This window comes from Homarus americanus, unplaced genomic scaffold, assembly GCF_018991925.1.
Source record: "Homarus americanus isolate GMGI-L3 unplaced genomic scaffold, GMGI_Hamer_2.0 scaffold9993, whole genome shotgun sequence".
In the NCBI taxonomy this organism is placed as follows: Eukaryota; Metazoa; Arthropoda; class Malacostraca; order Decapoda; family Nephropidae; genus Homarus; species Homarus americanus.
In genome coordinates this window covers 27,762-42,034 of record NW_024719619.1, presented here as the reverse complement: position 1 = coordinate 42,034, position 14,273 = coordinate 27,762, and the positions used below count along the sequence as shown (strand labels likewise).

The 14,273-nt window shown below is 38.9% G+C and overlaps 2 protein-coding genes across 2 annotated transcripts; one reads left to right on the top strand and one right to left on the bottom strand.

The window, feature by feature from the left end:
* Positions 1–3,216: 3,216 nt before the first annotated feature.
* Positions 3,217–6,621, top strand: LOC121860171 (serine-rich adhesin for platelets-like). Its single transcript, XM_042357226.1, has 2 exons — positions 3,217–3,245; positions 4,139–6,621. The coding sequence occupies exons 1-2, from the start codon at positions 3,231–3,233 to the stop codon at positions 6,368–6,370; spliced, it is 2,247 nt and encodes a 748-aa protein (XP_042213160.1). The 5' UTR covers positions 3,217–3,230; the 3' UTR covers positions 6,371–6,621.
* Positions 6,622–9,055: 2,434 nt separating this feature from the next.
* Positions 9,056–10,722, bottom strand: LOC121860170. The gene is made up of 3 exons (XM_042357225.1): positions 10,584–10,722; positions 9,948–10,481; positions 9,056–9,795 (listed from the first exon to the last, which is right to left on the bottom strand). The coding sequence occupies exons 1-3, from the start codon at positions 10,720–10,722 to the stop codon at positions 9,056–9,058; spliced, it is 1,413 nt and encodes a 470-aa protein (XP_042213159.1).
* Between the last annotated feature and the right edge of the window lie 3,551 nt (positions 10,723–14,273).

Here is a 14,273-nt window from a genome sequence, read left to right as displayed (position 1 = left end):
AAGGTCTAGTAGATCTCAATACAATACAGAGAATACTGCGCCGACAACCTGCTCGTTTTTGAAGACAACCCACGAATGCTAACTGGGATCTTGTTCTTATGTCTCCGAGAGAACCCTAATGAACAGCAGTAACTTCTTCGCATCTTCATTGCTTGCTTTGATAATGCTTCCTCTCAAGACTAAGTCATTGAAAAATGTATCCATTTCCAAACCCTATATTTCACAAGCAAAAAATTAGATAATGATAGCGAAAAAAACACAAACTCTAAAGACCCATAACTTTCGGTGATCTTACCAAAGTATCAGAAATAGAGTAACATTGAAGCAGTTAGAAATGCCAGACGAAGCTATTATGCAAATAAGCTCCAGTCAGCATCAGGAAGACAGTAAGAAAAACCTGAATGTCATAAATTCCATCTAGAACAGGAACACTCAGCATTCGGCCCCCACTCAGCTTTTTATGATAAAAGATTCAGTTGTAACGAACCCTCCCTTATTGCCAACCAATTTCAATGAATATTTTATTAATAAAGGCAAAAATATCTTGCACAGAGACCTCGATCACTATGAGGAATTCTAGGAGCTACTCAAAACAAAACAGCAAAATGAGCTGTTCTTATCCCCTCAATATAAGAAAGATGAGTTAATGGCCATCATAAAATGTCCAAAACATTTGGCAGCAGCAGGCGAAGACAATATACCAATGAGCATCATTAAGAAAGTGGCCCACTTATTACTACTGTTTTCTCTCCACATTTAAAATTCCTTCACTAGTGGTTCTTTCCTGATAAAAATGAAATTATAAAAGGTCACATCACATATACAAAATCTGGAGACAAGGGTCTCTTCCAAGAATTGGTCGCCCCATATCAGTCCTCCCAGCCTTGAGTAAGATACTGGAGAAGCGAAGTGTAGTAGACTAAATTCTTTCTGCAATGCCACACATCTTTTACAGACACCCAGTTTGGATGAGACTAGAAGGTCGACTGAGAGTGCTCTCGCCATCTTTACTAATGACATCTTAAATTCCTTTTGATAACAGTCAGTCTACAGTCGGTATATATTTTTGACCTCCAAAGACTTCTGATTCTGTCGACCATACTATCTCTCCTTTCAGCTTGAACATTATCAGTGTAGGGCTTGTCCCACAATTGGTTTACTCTCATATTCGTCCAACAGGATGCAGTATGTATGCTATAATAATCACCAATCTGACTCGCCAATCTTGCATGGCGTCCCCCAAGGTTTCCATTCTCGGCCAGGTACTGTTGTTGTTGTACATAAACGACATAGTTCACGCCAGCACACCTATAAAATACAATTTATTTGCAGACGATATAATCTCTATGCCAGCAACTCAGACTTCTATTCCTTGCTGAAACCAGAACACTGGAATTGATCTCAAGTCAGGACCTGGGGTAATACATAATAAACTGACCTTAAACCTTGAGAAAACCTACACGATCTTTCTCACAGAAGGAAAAACTTACCTCAAACTTCTGATTCCTGTACCTGGGTAATACAGTCTCAAACGCGAACAAATACTAAATTCTCGAGTTATTGTTGATGAAACTTAACTGGAGAAACCACATACAAGCCATCATCTAACAGTAAAGTCAATAAACAGTGCGGTATCACACCTCTCGACAGTCACTCACTCGCAGCAATGAAAGAAATCTATCATGATCTTGTTTACTAAGACCTGATACACTGTCACACACACTATGGGGGAGCCTCTGGCTTCTTCAAAAACACACAACCCTGGTTACTACACAAAAGAGAGTTGTATGGACAATGACCTACTTGAAAAACAGATCTCAATAAACGAAAATTTATATATTGAAATAAAATTCGAAGATATTAACACCTACTGCTGTGCCCTTTGTTTACAAATCTATCAATCACTTGGTTTGACAATAATTATTTCCAGTTCCAAAATAATCAGAGATACAACTTAAGGCACCCAGACACAAGACTACCTCTATGTGCTCCTCTCGGTCCCAGACCTCCATAAAATATTACGGGTGAAGGTGGGGAATAACTACCCCCACCATCCGAGCAAAGACTACGCTCCTTCCTTTAAATCATCATCTCTAGAAAATATCTATTGTCTACATTAATATTTCTTGTAATAGCTACTATATTTACAGTACCTGCTTTTATTGAACCATCAAAACCGTTTTATCGGAAATTATCATATAAATAGAAAAGAAATTACCATTGCAATAAATATATTTGCCAACTAGACATTATCCTGACAGCTCTGTCCTCTTGTTCAACCTTGTTACTGTACAGCCCATGTTGTACTGCTCCCTCATTATATTTCAATTCCACTGTAATTTATGTATATACTAATTATACTTATAATATAAATAAAAAATAATAATACAAAATAAAATAAATAAATATTGAAGTGATAACCGTTGTAACATTAAGAGATGTTCTTATTACCACCATGCTATTGTACTATTACAGATGTTACTAAATGTTACATAATACTTCCCTGAGATAAATGTACAGTATATATCAGGTGCTTGCGGGAGAGCTCAGGTTCTCAACTCTGTATCTGTGTTTTTCTGGCTAAATAAACTGTTTCAATTCAATTCAATTTAAAACATAACCTAACCTTATCATTCCGAATCAAACTTAACCTAACCAACACACACACACACACACAGTATATAATGACCTATTACATTTGGTTGTTTAAAGGAGTAATGAACTTGTTCACTCAAGTTGTTCAGGAGACAGAATCAACTTGTTCACTCTAATTCCCTTCACTCTTATACTCTTCGGTGGTCGATTTCACACCCTTGAATCATAACTAATTTATTCCTGTACATAAAATACAACTATTTATCCAGTAAATAAGAGAATTCTCCTTTATTTACATATCATTTCGTCTGATAATGATTTCTTCTGTTTTATGTAATGTAAAATAAGTGATACATTGCAACTGGCGCCTTGTTTTTATAGTTTATTTACACATTATATTATTAAAAAATCATCATATAGAGAATAAAAAATTAAATAAACTGTTAGCAAAATATGTATCAACTAGCAAAGTGTATATTCTGATATGTGTTATAGTTACATATACTGTAGCTGTGTGAAAACAAGAAAGTGGAGTTTGTCTCGGCTCCTGTTTCACCGCTACTCTAACTTGGCGGGGTATATAAGACGCGTGGCGGGTCCTCTCCATCACACTTCACTCTCTGTGTCTCTCCAGGATGGTTGTCACAAAGGTAAGTAAGCTGTGTCTATAACTTCTCATTAGTTCAGCTTGTATATTAAAGGTACAGGTATACAAACAATGGTAAACAGTCGGTTAATATGTACAAAAAAAAGTAGCCAGAGAAAACCATAAGTAATTAATGGCCACTGGGGTCCATTTTGGGGTGAGGATTGACCATTAACCAAAAAAAAAAATAGACAAATTGACAATATTGAATAAAGTAGAACAAAATAATGAATATATCAACATTAGTTTTAAAGATAAGTGAACGTATTCTAACCAAACTTGACCTATTCTAACCTAACCTAACTTAATCTAACTTAACCTAACTTAATCTAACCTCATCTAACCTGGCAATTTAAGCTCCTTGAAGTTAGTGTTCATGATCATAAGTATAAGTTAGTGTTGTTGATCATAAGTATAAGTTAGTGTTGTTGATCATAAGTATAAGTTAGCGTTGTTGATCATAAGTATAAGTTAGTGTTGTTGATCATAAGTATAAGTTAGTGTTGTTGATCATAAGTATAAGTTAGTGTTGTTGATCATAAGTATAAGTTAGTGTTGTTGATCATTAGTATAAGTTAGTGTTGTTGATCATAAGTATAAGTTAGTGTTGTTGATCATAAGTATAAGTTAGTGTTGTTGATCATAAGTATAAGTTAGTGTTGTTGATCATAAGTATAAGTTAGTGTTGTTGATCATTAGTATAAGTTAGTGTTGTTGATCATAAGTATAAGTTAGTGTTGTTGATCATAAGTATAAGTTAGTGTTGTTGATCATAAGTATAAGTTAGTGTTGTTGATCATAAGTATAAGTTAGTGTTGTTGATCATTCACCTTAACATAGGATGAACCTGACACCTAGAGAGGTTAAGAAAGTTGGTGACTATTTACTCTCCCTTAGGTACTAGTGGTGGCTCTGGCGGTGGCCTTCGCGGCAGCTCTCCCGACCTCTTTCCCAGTTCCCATCTCTGACCGGCAGTCGTCCCAGCTCTCAGGCAACACACAGCTTGAAAACAAAGATAAAATCGACCCCAACCTGTCCTTCAGCTATAGCTACGAAGTGAAAGCTGATGAGACAGGCGATGAGAAGTCCCATCAAGTAGCTCTTGAAAATGGTGTGGTGGTTGGTTCCTATTCCTTGGTTCAGCCTGACGGAGTTCTCAGGACTGTCAACTATCGCGCTGATGATGTAACCGGCTTCCAAGCTGAGGTCCAGTTCCATGAGGGTTATGCTCATCCAATTGTAACCTCTTCGGGCTCCTCAGCTTCGTCTAACTTTGGTGCTTCGTCTGGCTCAGCTTCGAAGTTTGATGCAAGTTCACAGGGAACTACATTTAGCTCTGGATCCTCAAGTAGTAGTTCACGTGGTTCAGGATTTAGTTCTTCCACTTCAGGTTTGGCTTCAAGTTCCTCAGGCACTACAGGTTCGGCATCAGCTGGATCAAGATTTGTCTCCTCAGGATCATCAACTCTTAGCAGTGCCTCAGGTTCATCCTCGTCCTTGAATAGTGGATCATCGACGACTCAAGGTGCTTCATTTTCCAGTGGTGCCTCGGGATCTCAGAATCAAAGAACTTCCTTCTCCAGCGGTGCTTCAGGGGCTCAAAGCCAAAGAACTTCCTTCGGTAGCGGTGCTTCAGGAGCTCAAAGCCAAAGAACTTCCTTCGGTAGCGGCGCTTCAGGAGCTCAAAGCCAAAGAACTTCCTTCGGTAGCGGTGCTTCAAGAACTCAAAGCCAAAGAAATTCCTTCTCTAGCGGCGCTTCAGGAGCTCAAAGCCAAAGAAATTCCTTTTCTAGCGGCGCTTCTGAGGCTCAAAACCAAAGAACTTCCTTCGCTAGCGGTGCTTCAGGATCTCAAAGCCAAAGAACTTCCTTCGGTAGCGGTGCTTCAGGAGCTCAAAGCCAAATAAATTCTTTCTCTAGCGGCGCTTCAGAGGCTCAAAGCCAAAGAACTTCCTTCGCTAGCGGTGCTTCAGGAGCTCAAAGCCAAAGAACTTCTTTCACTAGCGGTGCTTCAGGAGCTCAAAGTCAAAAAACTTCCTTCTCTAGCGGCGCTTCAGGAGCTCAAAGCCAAAGAAATTCCTTCGCTAGCGGTGCTTCAGGAGCTCAAAGCCAAAAAACTTCCTTCTCTAGCGGCGCTTCAGGAGCTCAAAGCCAAAGAAATTCCTTCGCTAGCGGTGCTTCAGGAGCTCAAAGCCAAAGAACTTCCTTCACTAGCGGCGCTTCAGGAGCTCAAAGCCAAAGAAATTCCTTCGCTAGCGGTGCTTCAGGAGCTCAAAGCCAAAGAACTTCATTCACTAGCGGTGCTTCAGGAGCTCAAAGCCAAAAAACTTCCTTCTCTAGCGGCGCTTCAGGAGCTCAAAGCCAAAGAACTTCCTTCGCTAGCGGTGCTTCAGGAGCCCAAAGTCAGAAAACTTCCTTCTCTAGCGGCGCTTCAGGAGCTCAAGGTCAAAGAACTTCCTTCGCTAGCGGTGCTTCAGGAGCTCAAAGTTCCTCTATTTCTGGCAGCTCTACAGCCTCTGTATCCAGTGGGTCATCTGATTCATTCTCCAGGGATAGTTCTGGGTCTCAAAGTGGCTCCTCTTCAGGGGCATCTTTCCAGTCAGGATTAAGTGAGTCTGCTTCCCGAAGTGGCTTTCAGGCTGGTTCATCCGGTGCTACCCAGACTGGATTTTCAGGAGCGACATTCAATGTTGCATCAGGTAGCTCCGCAAGCCAATCCAGCTCGAACAGCGCCTCACAGTCTCTCTCCTCCAGTAAATTTCAGTCTGGTTCCTCTGGGTCCACTTTGGGTTCGTCATCACAGAGTTCTATCCAAGGAGGATCGTCGGGATCAAGATTTCAAAGTACATCCAATTCAGCTCAGAACAAAGTGGGTTCAGCCTTCAAGACTGGCGCTGTGACCACACTTAACAAACAAGGATCATCTGCAAGTTCTTTTGGAACCGCGAGCTTCCAACACGCCGAAGAAGGAAACGCATTCACTGGCGGCCTCAGCAGTGACATCATCTCTGGTTCACTTTTCATCACCAATCAAAACCTCGATGGAATTGATGCCGTGGAACTTGCTCAGAATGGGTTCACAGGAAAGCCTTTTGCATATAAGCTCGTGCAAGTCCCCATTAGACAGTAGTTGTCAGTGTAGGTAAATACCCGTCCATTGTTCAGCCTCCTGTCCCTTACCACACCCCAATATTATAGTTTTGTTTTTGTTTTTTTGGATATATCAAATCATTTTAATAATGTGTGATGATGACATATGAGAATTGCTCAGGCATAATTTGTTTTCTCTATGATACTATAAAAATATCTTAATTGATTGGAAATAAATTTAATGTAATTGTATCGAAGATTTTATAACTGAAATTAAAATGTCAATAATTACAACGTATTTGTTTAACCTCTAGTTTTATCTCTCATAATTTTTATTCGTTGTTGAAATAATGTAATTACTAACCTTGTTACTCGCTTAATCAAATACCTTCCTTGTTGAAGCGCAGTAATAACATATAACAACAACATCCAATCATAGCGGGGTTTTGTAAACTCACCATACAAAATCTTGATATTTTCTTTTGAATACAAAACTCTTGTTAAATGAAAGATAAAAATAGTGACATTGTACCAGCGGACCTGTTTCTTCCACCACAATAACACCGAAGGATAAACGGAATGTATACACTGGAAGCGTACTTACATCCAACGAAACCATTCATCAAATTGTGAAGAGTGAATCAGGAATAAAAATAACACAAGCTTATAACAATCAACACCTATTATAACAATAGCACAGACGATAACCCTGCATGGTCCTGTGACTCTTCCTCTGTTCAGAGGTATCACCCAATATTCACTCATAACATTGATTACTTTTAACAGTGCCAAAACATATGATTCATAATGGATGGAATAAGATTACAGTCACTTTCCTGATCTCACAGCTGCATGTTATAGTACCCTGGAGGGTACCTCAAAACGTAGAAAAGAAATTGTAGATCTTACTCTCCCAAAAAAGTATCGGCCCCTTTTCTCATCGATACAATGTGTCATAATGGAGGAATATTTCCGATCACTAATTGTGAGTCTTGCATTATGTTGGTATGCCTGCCTTCCTAGGATCTGTGAGGTTTCCAGTTATTATTTCTGGCATTTGTTGTAATTATGGATAATCACCTTGCTCAATCATTAGTAGAATTATATGATATTAATGTAGCGAAAATACATCAACGGCAGTCAAATAGTCGGTGTTTTCTGCTGGAAATCCCTGACCAACACTAGTACCCGAGACTCAATGGAAACAGCTTGCACCGACAGACATCGTCTCGTAGTGAGATAATCCTCCGTGGACAGCACGAATCATGAGATGATACGTTTAATCATAATTGTTACCTCATCAGTTGAGGTAGAAATAATATCGAAATGCAGTAAATCATATTACCATTGTCATTGGATATGGCATCATAATACACCTGTAATTACTATATTTGCAAATGAATGTAATATCGGATCATAGTGTTTCATATTTCGTTCGAAGCGATTCCATTGTAACCTCGGTTAATGAAAACATAGTATCGTTATATTCATATTTGGGGGTTGAAATAGTTTGGTATTTGGTGTCACATTTCATCCTATTTCGTTACATTATGTAGAGAATAGGTGGTATACTGCAGATATCCTGGTGATCATCAGGTGCACGAAGGAAGAACGAAAAGTGCAACTCAATCAGAAATACCAACTGAACCGACACTGCTGTGCAAGTGTTATTGTGTTAATTTCCAAATACACATCAGGCTCAGGGGGGCCGATACTTTTTGGGGAGACTGTACATCAGTGCCGGATTTAGACCTGTGGAGGCCCATGGGCAGCCTCTTTGTGGAGGCCCCCCTCATTATATCTACCCAAGAGGGTGGGGTGGCGAGTGAAGCGAGCCTAAACATCTGGGAGTTCCGGGGGACGCTCTAAGCCCCCCGGGAAAATTTTGAAATTTTAACACTTCTTTGGAGAATTTTGAAGCCATATGCAGTTATATTGAGGAAATTAGAACATTGAGAAATTTTTAATTAACTGTATATTCCCAACACACACACACACACACACACACACACACACACACACAAAAGTGAGACATGACTGGAGTCATTCATGTGGTTTCAAGTCGACCAGCCCTGATATAGCTACTACCGCACATGTCAAAAATTTTCAAGAGATTTCACAGAAAAGAATATATTATTAGCTATTACAGAGAGATGATTCTTTGCATTATTAATCAGATAAACCTCTACTCAAATAATGGTTCTGTCCAAGAATGCATGTATAGGCTTCTTTAAGTCCAAGGTCAGATAGATTCAGAATAAGTATTAACTCAACTATAAATAAAATTGAAGTTTTGCATCCAATAGTAAAACAAATAAACAATTTAATGAATTTGATAAAATTATAACAAAAGTATGAACATGTTGGAAAAAACAAGAATTTTAATAAAAATAACTGCCATCGACCATGGATCATGGATATATTGAACACAAACATTGATCAATTGCAAAATAGAAAATATACAGACCAGGCACTTAACGTGACCTGGCCGCTGCAAAGTTTTTGATCAACTTTTCGAAGTCAATCTCTCTGAGGATGTCATATTCGATACTCATCAAAGCCAGGTGGCTGAGCCTATCATGACACATTGTAGTACGAAGTCTGTTTTTAATAAACTTCATTTTACTGAAAGAACGTTCTCCAGAACAATTTGTGACCATGAGCACCAAGTACATCAGTAGTATTATTTCAACATTTGGAAATGTATCTACAACTTTCTTGTCTATCAACAGCTTGTAAAGGTAATGTGCCCTTCCTTTCTCATCATCTTCGTCTTCAAGAAATTGAGTGAAGAATGCTGTACACTGCACAAGTTCAACTCCAAGTGTTTGATCCAAATCATTTTTGTACTCAGCAACCAATTTTGCTGCAATGCTTCAGTTTCGTCACAATTCATTGACTCCAGTTTAGACAAGAACCCGAAAAGTGAACAGGTTTCCTCATAGGCCTTTAACCGTTGATCCAGTGAACTCAGGAACTGATCAATTGCTGGAAGGAAATTCTGAACCCGAAATTTTTCTGACTGTGAGAGGGCTGCTTCTTCTGATCGTCCATAATCCAATGGATTGAGTCGTACATTACGTTGACGCTTGCGTGCCTGTGAATAATCCCCATAAACATGGAAGCAATCTCTTTTTTCTCGTACAAAATATTCCAAGGACTTCAGCATTGCTACTGCTGTGTTCAAATCGAGTTTAGGATCTTGCAATGCATGGCTTGTTGCATCAACTCTGCCAAGAATGTCATGCCAAAACACAGCATAAATAGCAGTCTCTAACTTGCACATCTTATCATGGAGACCATTGGCTTCATAACATGTTTTGCTCGTCTCATTTTCATCTCTTAATATTTTAGCAAGTGCTTCACGGATTGGGAGATAACCTTGGACAACTGCTTTCACTGCAACTGCTCGACAGGACCATCTTGTTGTGGAAATCCTCTTTGGCACAGATACCGGGCCAGACGCTACAGTTTCAATAAATCACTAATAATTGCATAACGATGTGTAGAAGCTGTGAAGAACACATAAATTGCCTCAAGAAAATAAAAAAATGAGATTGCTTCTTGACAACATTCAGCTGCAGCTTTTCCAGCCAAGTTTAATGAATGACCAGCACAGGGTATCCAAATTGCATGATGATTTTCAGCTACAACTTTGGCTTGCAGACCATTGTACCTCCCACTCATAGATGTTGCATTATCATAAGATTGCCCACGACAATTTTGAATGTCAATGTCATTGTCTGCAAGAAACTTCATCAAACGTTCAAACATTTCTTGAGCCTTGTGTCCTTGATTTGGCAAGAATTTCACAAATCTCTCAACAGGTGTGTCATGTTCCATGTATCTGATTATCAGAGTTAGTTCATCAATATGGCCTTCATCAGGGGGGGAATCTAGAGAAATTGAGTAATATTTTGAGAGCTTTATACGTGACATAATTTCGTTCAGTACTTCATTGACCATTAGTCTGACAATTTCTTCACAGATGGTTGAAGACAAATAGTTTGTATGACCAGTGCCACGATTAGCATGACTCTGGATGTGTTGCCTGAGGAAATCATCATACTCGGCCAAAAGCTCTAGTAATCCCAAGTAATTTCCATTATGAGGAGATCCAATTATTTCATCATCTCCACGAAGAGCTAGCCCTCTTTCACATATAAATTTAAGTACGCTGATCAATCACTTTAGAAGACTACACCAATACTGCTCAATTTGACGCACATGCGTAGTTAGTTTAGAATCTATACCTCCAGCTCCCTTTGCACGACTTGCTGCTGACAAAACTGCTTGAATGTGGTCCTTTGATTGCTCATGGACAACAAGCCTATTAGCATGCTTCCAGTCGCAGAACCCATCAGATGTGAATTGAGATGTTGTAACACCCATTAGCTTGCAAAAGAAGCAGTAGACCCGCCCATTTGCGGTGTGCATTTGCGACTGACATTGTTTGCATCTTTTTGTACTGCTGTTTTTGCATCCAAAAATTTAGCATCACTGTGGTGGAGACTCTCAGAACTATTCGCAGCCCAATAATCAATAAATTGTTTTGTCAAATGTTCTGACCATAAGCTAATGTCAATGTCATAATTTTGTGTAGTTGCCATTTGCACTTCAGGAGGCACATGCTTTGATTCAATTTCAATCTCCTCGGCAGTCTGGTCATTTGCCCCTGTAGACAGGCTAGAGCTGCCATATAAAGAGGAAGATGATGCATCACATGCAGGTACTTGTTCTGGTTGCCTTGAAGATGAACTTGCAGAAGCACTGACTAGATGTTCTGAAGCTGATGGACGAGTGAAGAATTCAGTCAATCGACGTGTTTTTGTAAATTCTTTAGCTTCTCTCTCAGCACGTTCTTTAGATGTCTTTCTCTTTGCAGCACCACTTTCGTAACGTCGTACATCTTTGTGTCTGTCCATTCCACTCATTTCTGCAACAATAATTTTCTGTCAACAAAGACGGACACCTAATTTTTCGTTATAATTAAAAACGTAACACAAATTGGCCGTTTGCTTTTTGCTACTTTATGGAGAGGTTAATTGATTACTTAACTCCCTGGAACTTTTGGACACCAGCATATTTTTAAAATTTGGAATTTTGGGTAAGATTATGACCTCTCCCTCTGACTTCTCCCAGTCCCACCCCTAAAGCTCGCCGCCGGTTCACCTTTGACTATACTGTGTTATACTGTATATACTGATCGTGGAACTGATAGAAACCGTCATTGACATAGTTAATGTACTCAAAATACATAAAAATAACTCAACTTACTTGCAGCCAATCGACCTGTAGTATCTTAAAGCAGGATCATGTATGTGAACGTATATTCTAAGAGCACACCCACCCACACTCAAGCACAAGCATCAATCCACTCTCTCTCACTCGCACTCTCACTGTACATTTGTAAGACATGTTCTAGGAAATGACAACTGACACGATCATTCATCACTGAACGGCGACGACTTCACGCAACAAGCACACATGACAATTCTCACTCCTTTTACATCTGCAAGACATGTTTATGTCTACTCGTGAGAAGTTCACGAATCATGGGCGACGCAAGTCTCCTCTTTAATCGACAGACACATGACAACCGATGTGCAGATACTACACGACCCAACCCCAGTGCCGGATTTAGACCTGTGGAGGCCCATGGGCAGCCTCTTTGTGGAAGCCCCCCTCATTATAACTACCCAAGAGGGTGGGGTGGCGAGTGAAGCGAGCCTAAACATCTGGGAGTCCCGGGGGACGCTGTAAGCCCCCCGGGAAAATTTTGAAATTTGAACAATTGGCATTCGTAATGGAAGTGATAATGAAAAAAATATTTTATTTGTTTTTGTTAATCTCAATTTCGTTATTCCATGTAGTTCATTTTTAATCAATATATGTTTGTGGAATTCTAAATATATTATCAGCAACACAAACAATAGCATTCATTAAAAATATACGGTTCATAGGAAAACCAGGTATTCATGAATTTCAAGGAGTAGCTAGCCTAATTTCTATCACGCTTCTTGCTGAACATAGTTTTACGTGATGGAATGGATAAACATGAATTTTAAAGAATGAAAATAAAAATAATCCAAATGAATAACAAATAAATAAAATATTGTAATATGTGGAGGCCCCCAGATTGTGGAGGCCCCTGGGCAGCTGCCCACTTTGCCCACTCCTGAATCCGGCCCTGCTGTACATACAGTAATATTATATGATTACAAAATATTATAAATTATATAGAACCAATATAATTTGCACCCATTGCAGAAAAATTAACTAATTATTACAAATGATTTACAGCTTTCATATTTCCTTCACAGAAAACCGCTCCTACAGTGGTGACTGATACAAAATTAATATACAACATACATCTTAGGTGGGAATTCCAGTTTGGAATAAAAATATAGGTTAACAAAATATCGTATTTTTTTTACGGTAAGATACAACCATAACATAAATCCATTTTCCAAAATAAAAACCCTTCAACAAGCTTGCGTCTCTTTCTTCGCTAATACCTCACAAACAACCACAACACTTACATTTTGGCTTTATGAACTTGAAATAATAGAAGAACTAAGCATGCCAGATGAAATCTCACTCTCCCATTAGGTAGTAGGTAGTAGGCAGCTATCAAACAGGGAGGTACTACTGCCTGGGAAGATATTGGAAGCATAATGTGTTGTCTAATGGTAGACCCTGCTGCTATAGGGCATCACGAAAATTGTGACCAAGTCTCAGGTTGCTGATCTGACTTTCTGCCTCAATTACACACAATTGCAGGGTCTCAATTGTTTCACTTACTATTAACAACACAACATACATATATTGTTTCTCACTTTTGATCTTTTTTTCATTTTTGTATTTCTTTATGGTTCTTTATTATTATTATTATTATTATTATTATTATTATTATTATTATTATTATTATTATTATTATTATTATTATTATTATTATTAGTATTAGTATTACATTTTCGCCCCCCAGACCCTGATGTGGGTCAGTGACCTGTGCCCGGGTGGGCTAATGCCCATATAAAACATGTAAAACAGCTACTATATAGCCCAGTAATGTTTCAAAAGATATATGCCTTTTATAAATCCTGTCTGAGTTGAATACAAAGCATTTCAGTTGTACGAAGCTTCTATACATGACATGAAATATATAATTTAGGATTTCTCGGGATGGACTACTGTATATGAAGATTTGGATAAATTAGTAATCAATGAATCAACATCAGACCTTTATACTTAAGTTAAAAGTAAAATTAATTTTAATAGTATATACCTGTTGTATGTATGCTGCCCTCGGAGCTGAGGGTGTGTTCTGGGTCGTCCACTGCCAGCTGCAGTGTCACCTTTTGTCAAGCCTGTTGCTTCTTGCTCATCTCTATAAAGTCGTAAATTTTATCATAGAGGAAATGTTTTCTTTCCTCCACCAGTGTTGCTAAGAAGGACCGCTCCTTCTGAGTTATTTAATTTGCTTTCTGAACTGCCATTTCGCCTGTCACTGCATGTGCTCACACGTGCCTCGAAATGCAAACACAAGGCTCCGGCATACCAACTGTTACTGTAGCAGTGAGGCAGGGCTACCAACCACACCCCTCCCCTACCCAAATGTATTTTACATAAGACCGATAAGAATTGTCGGTATACCTACACCTTCGATGGTGCTAACATGGTTAATTCCTTAATTAACCTAACTTACCTCTCAAACCCTTCTACTGCCGGATCTGGAATGACGTGTTAATCAAGTGTACAGGATTAGCATCCCATGCTTATACCAAGGTCTCACTAACAATTAAAGAGAGTTTTACTAACAGTGTCGCTATAACTTTACCAGAAACTTGTAGAGTGAAAGGTGGCTGTCCACGAAGCGTCTACTAACATTGTGAAACACTGTTGTAATTTAACTTGAAAATTTTTTATTACTCCTGAGTGAC

Bases quoted from the DNA above. Each gene is read 5' to 3' on its own strand.
- LOC121860170 (XM_042357225.1), bottom strand. From the start codon at position 10,722: ATGGGTGTTACAACATCTCAATTCACATCTGATGGGTTCTGCGACTGG. The intron at 10,482-10,583 runs GTATAGATTCTA...TATGTGAAAGAG, and splicing joins TCGTGCAAAGGGAGCTGGAG to GGCTAGCTCTTCGTGGAGAT. The intron at 9,796-9,947 runs GTGCTGGTCATT...TTGAAACTGTAG, and splicing joins TCATGCAATTTGGATACCCT to CGTCTGGCCCGGTATCTGTG.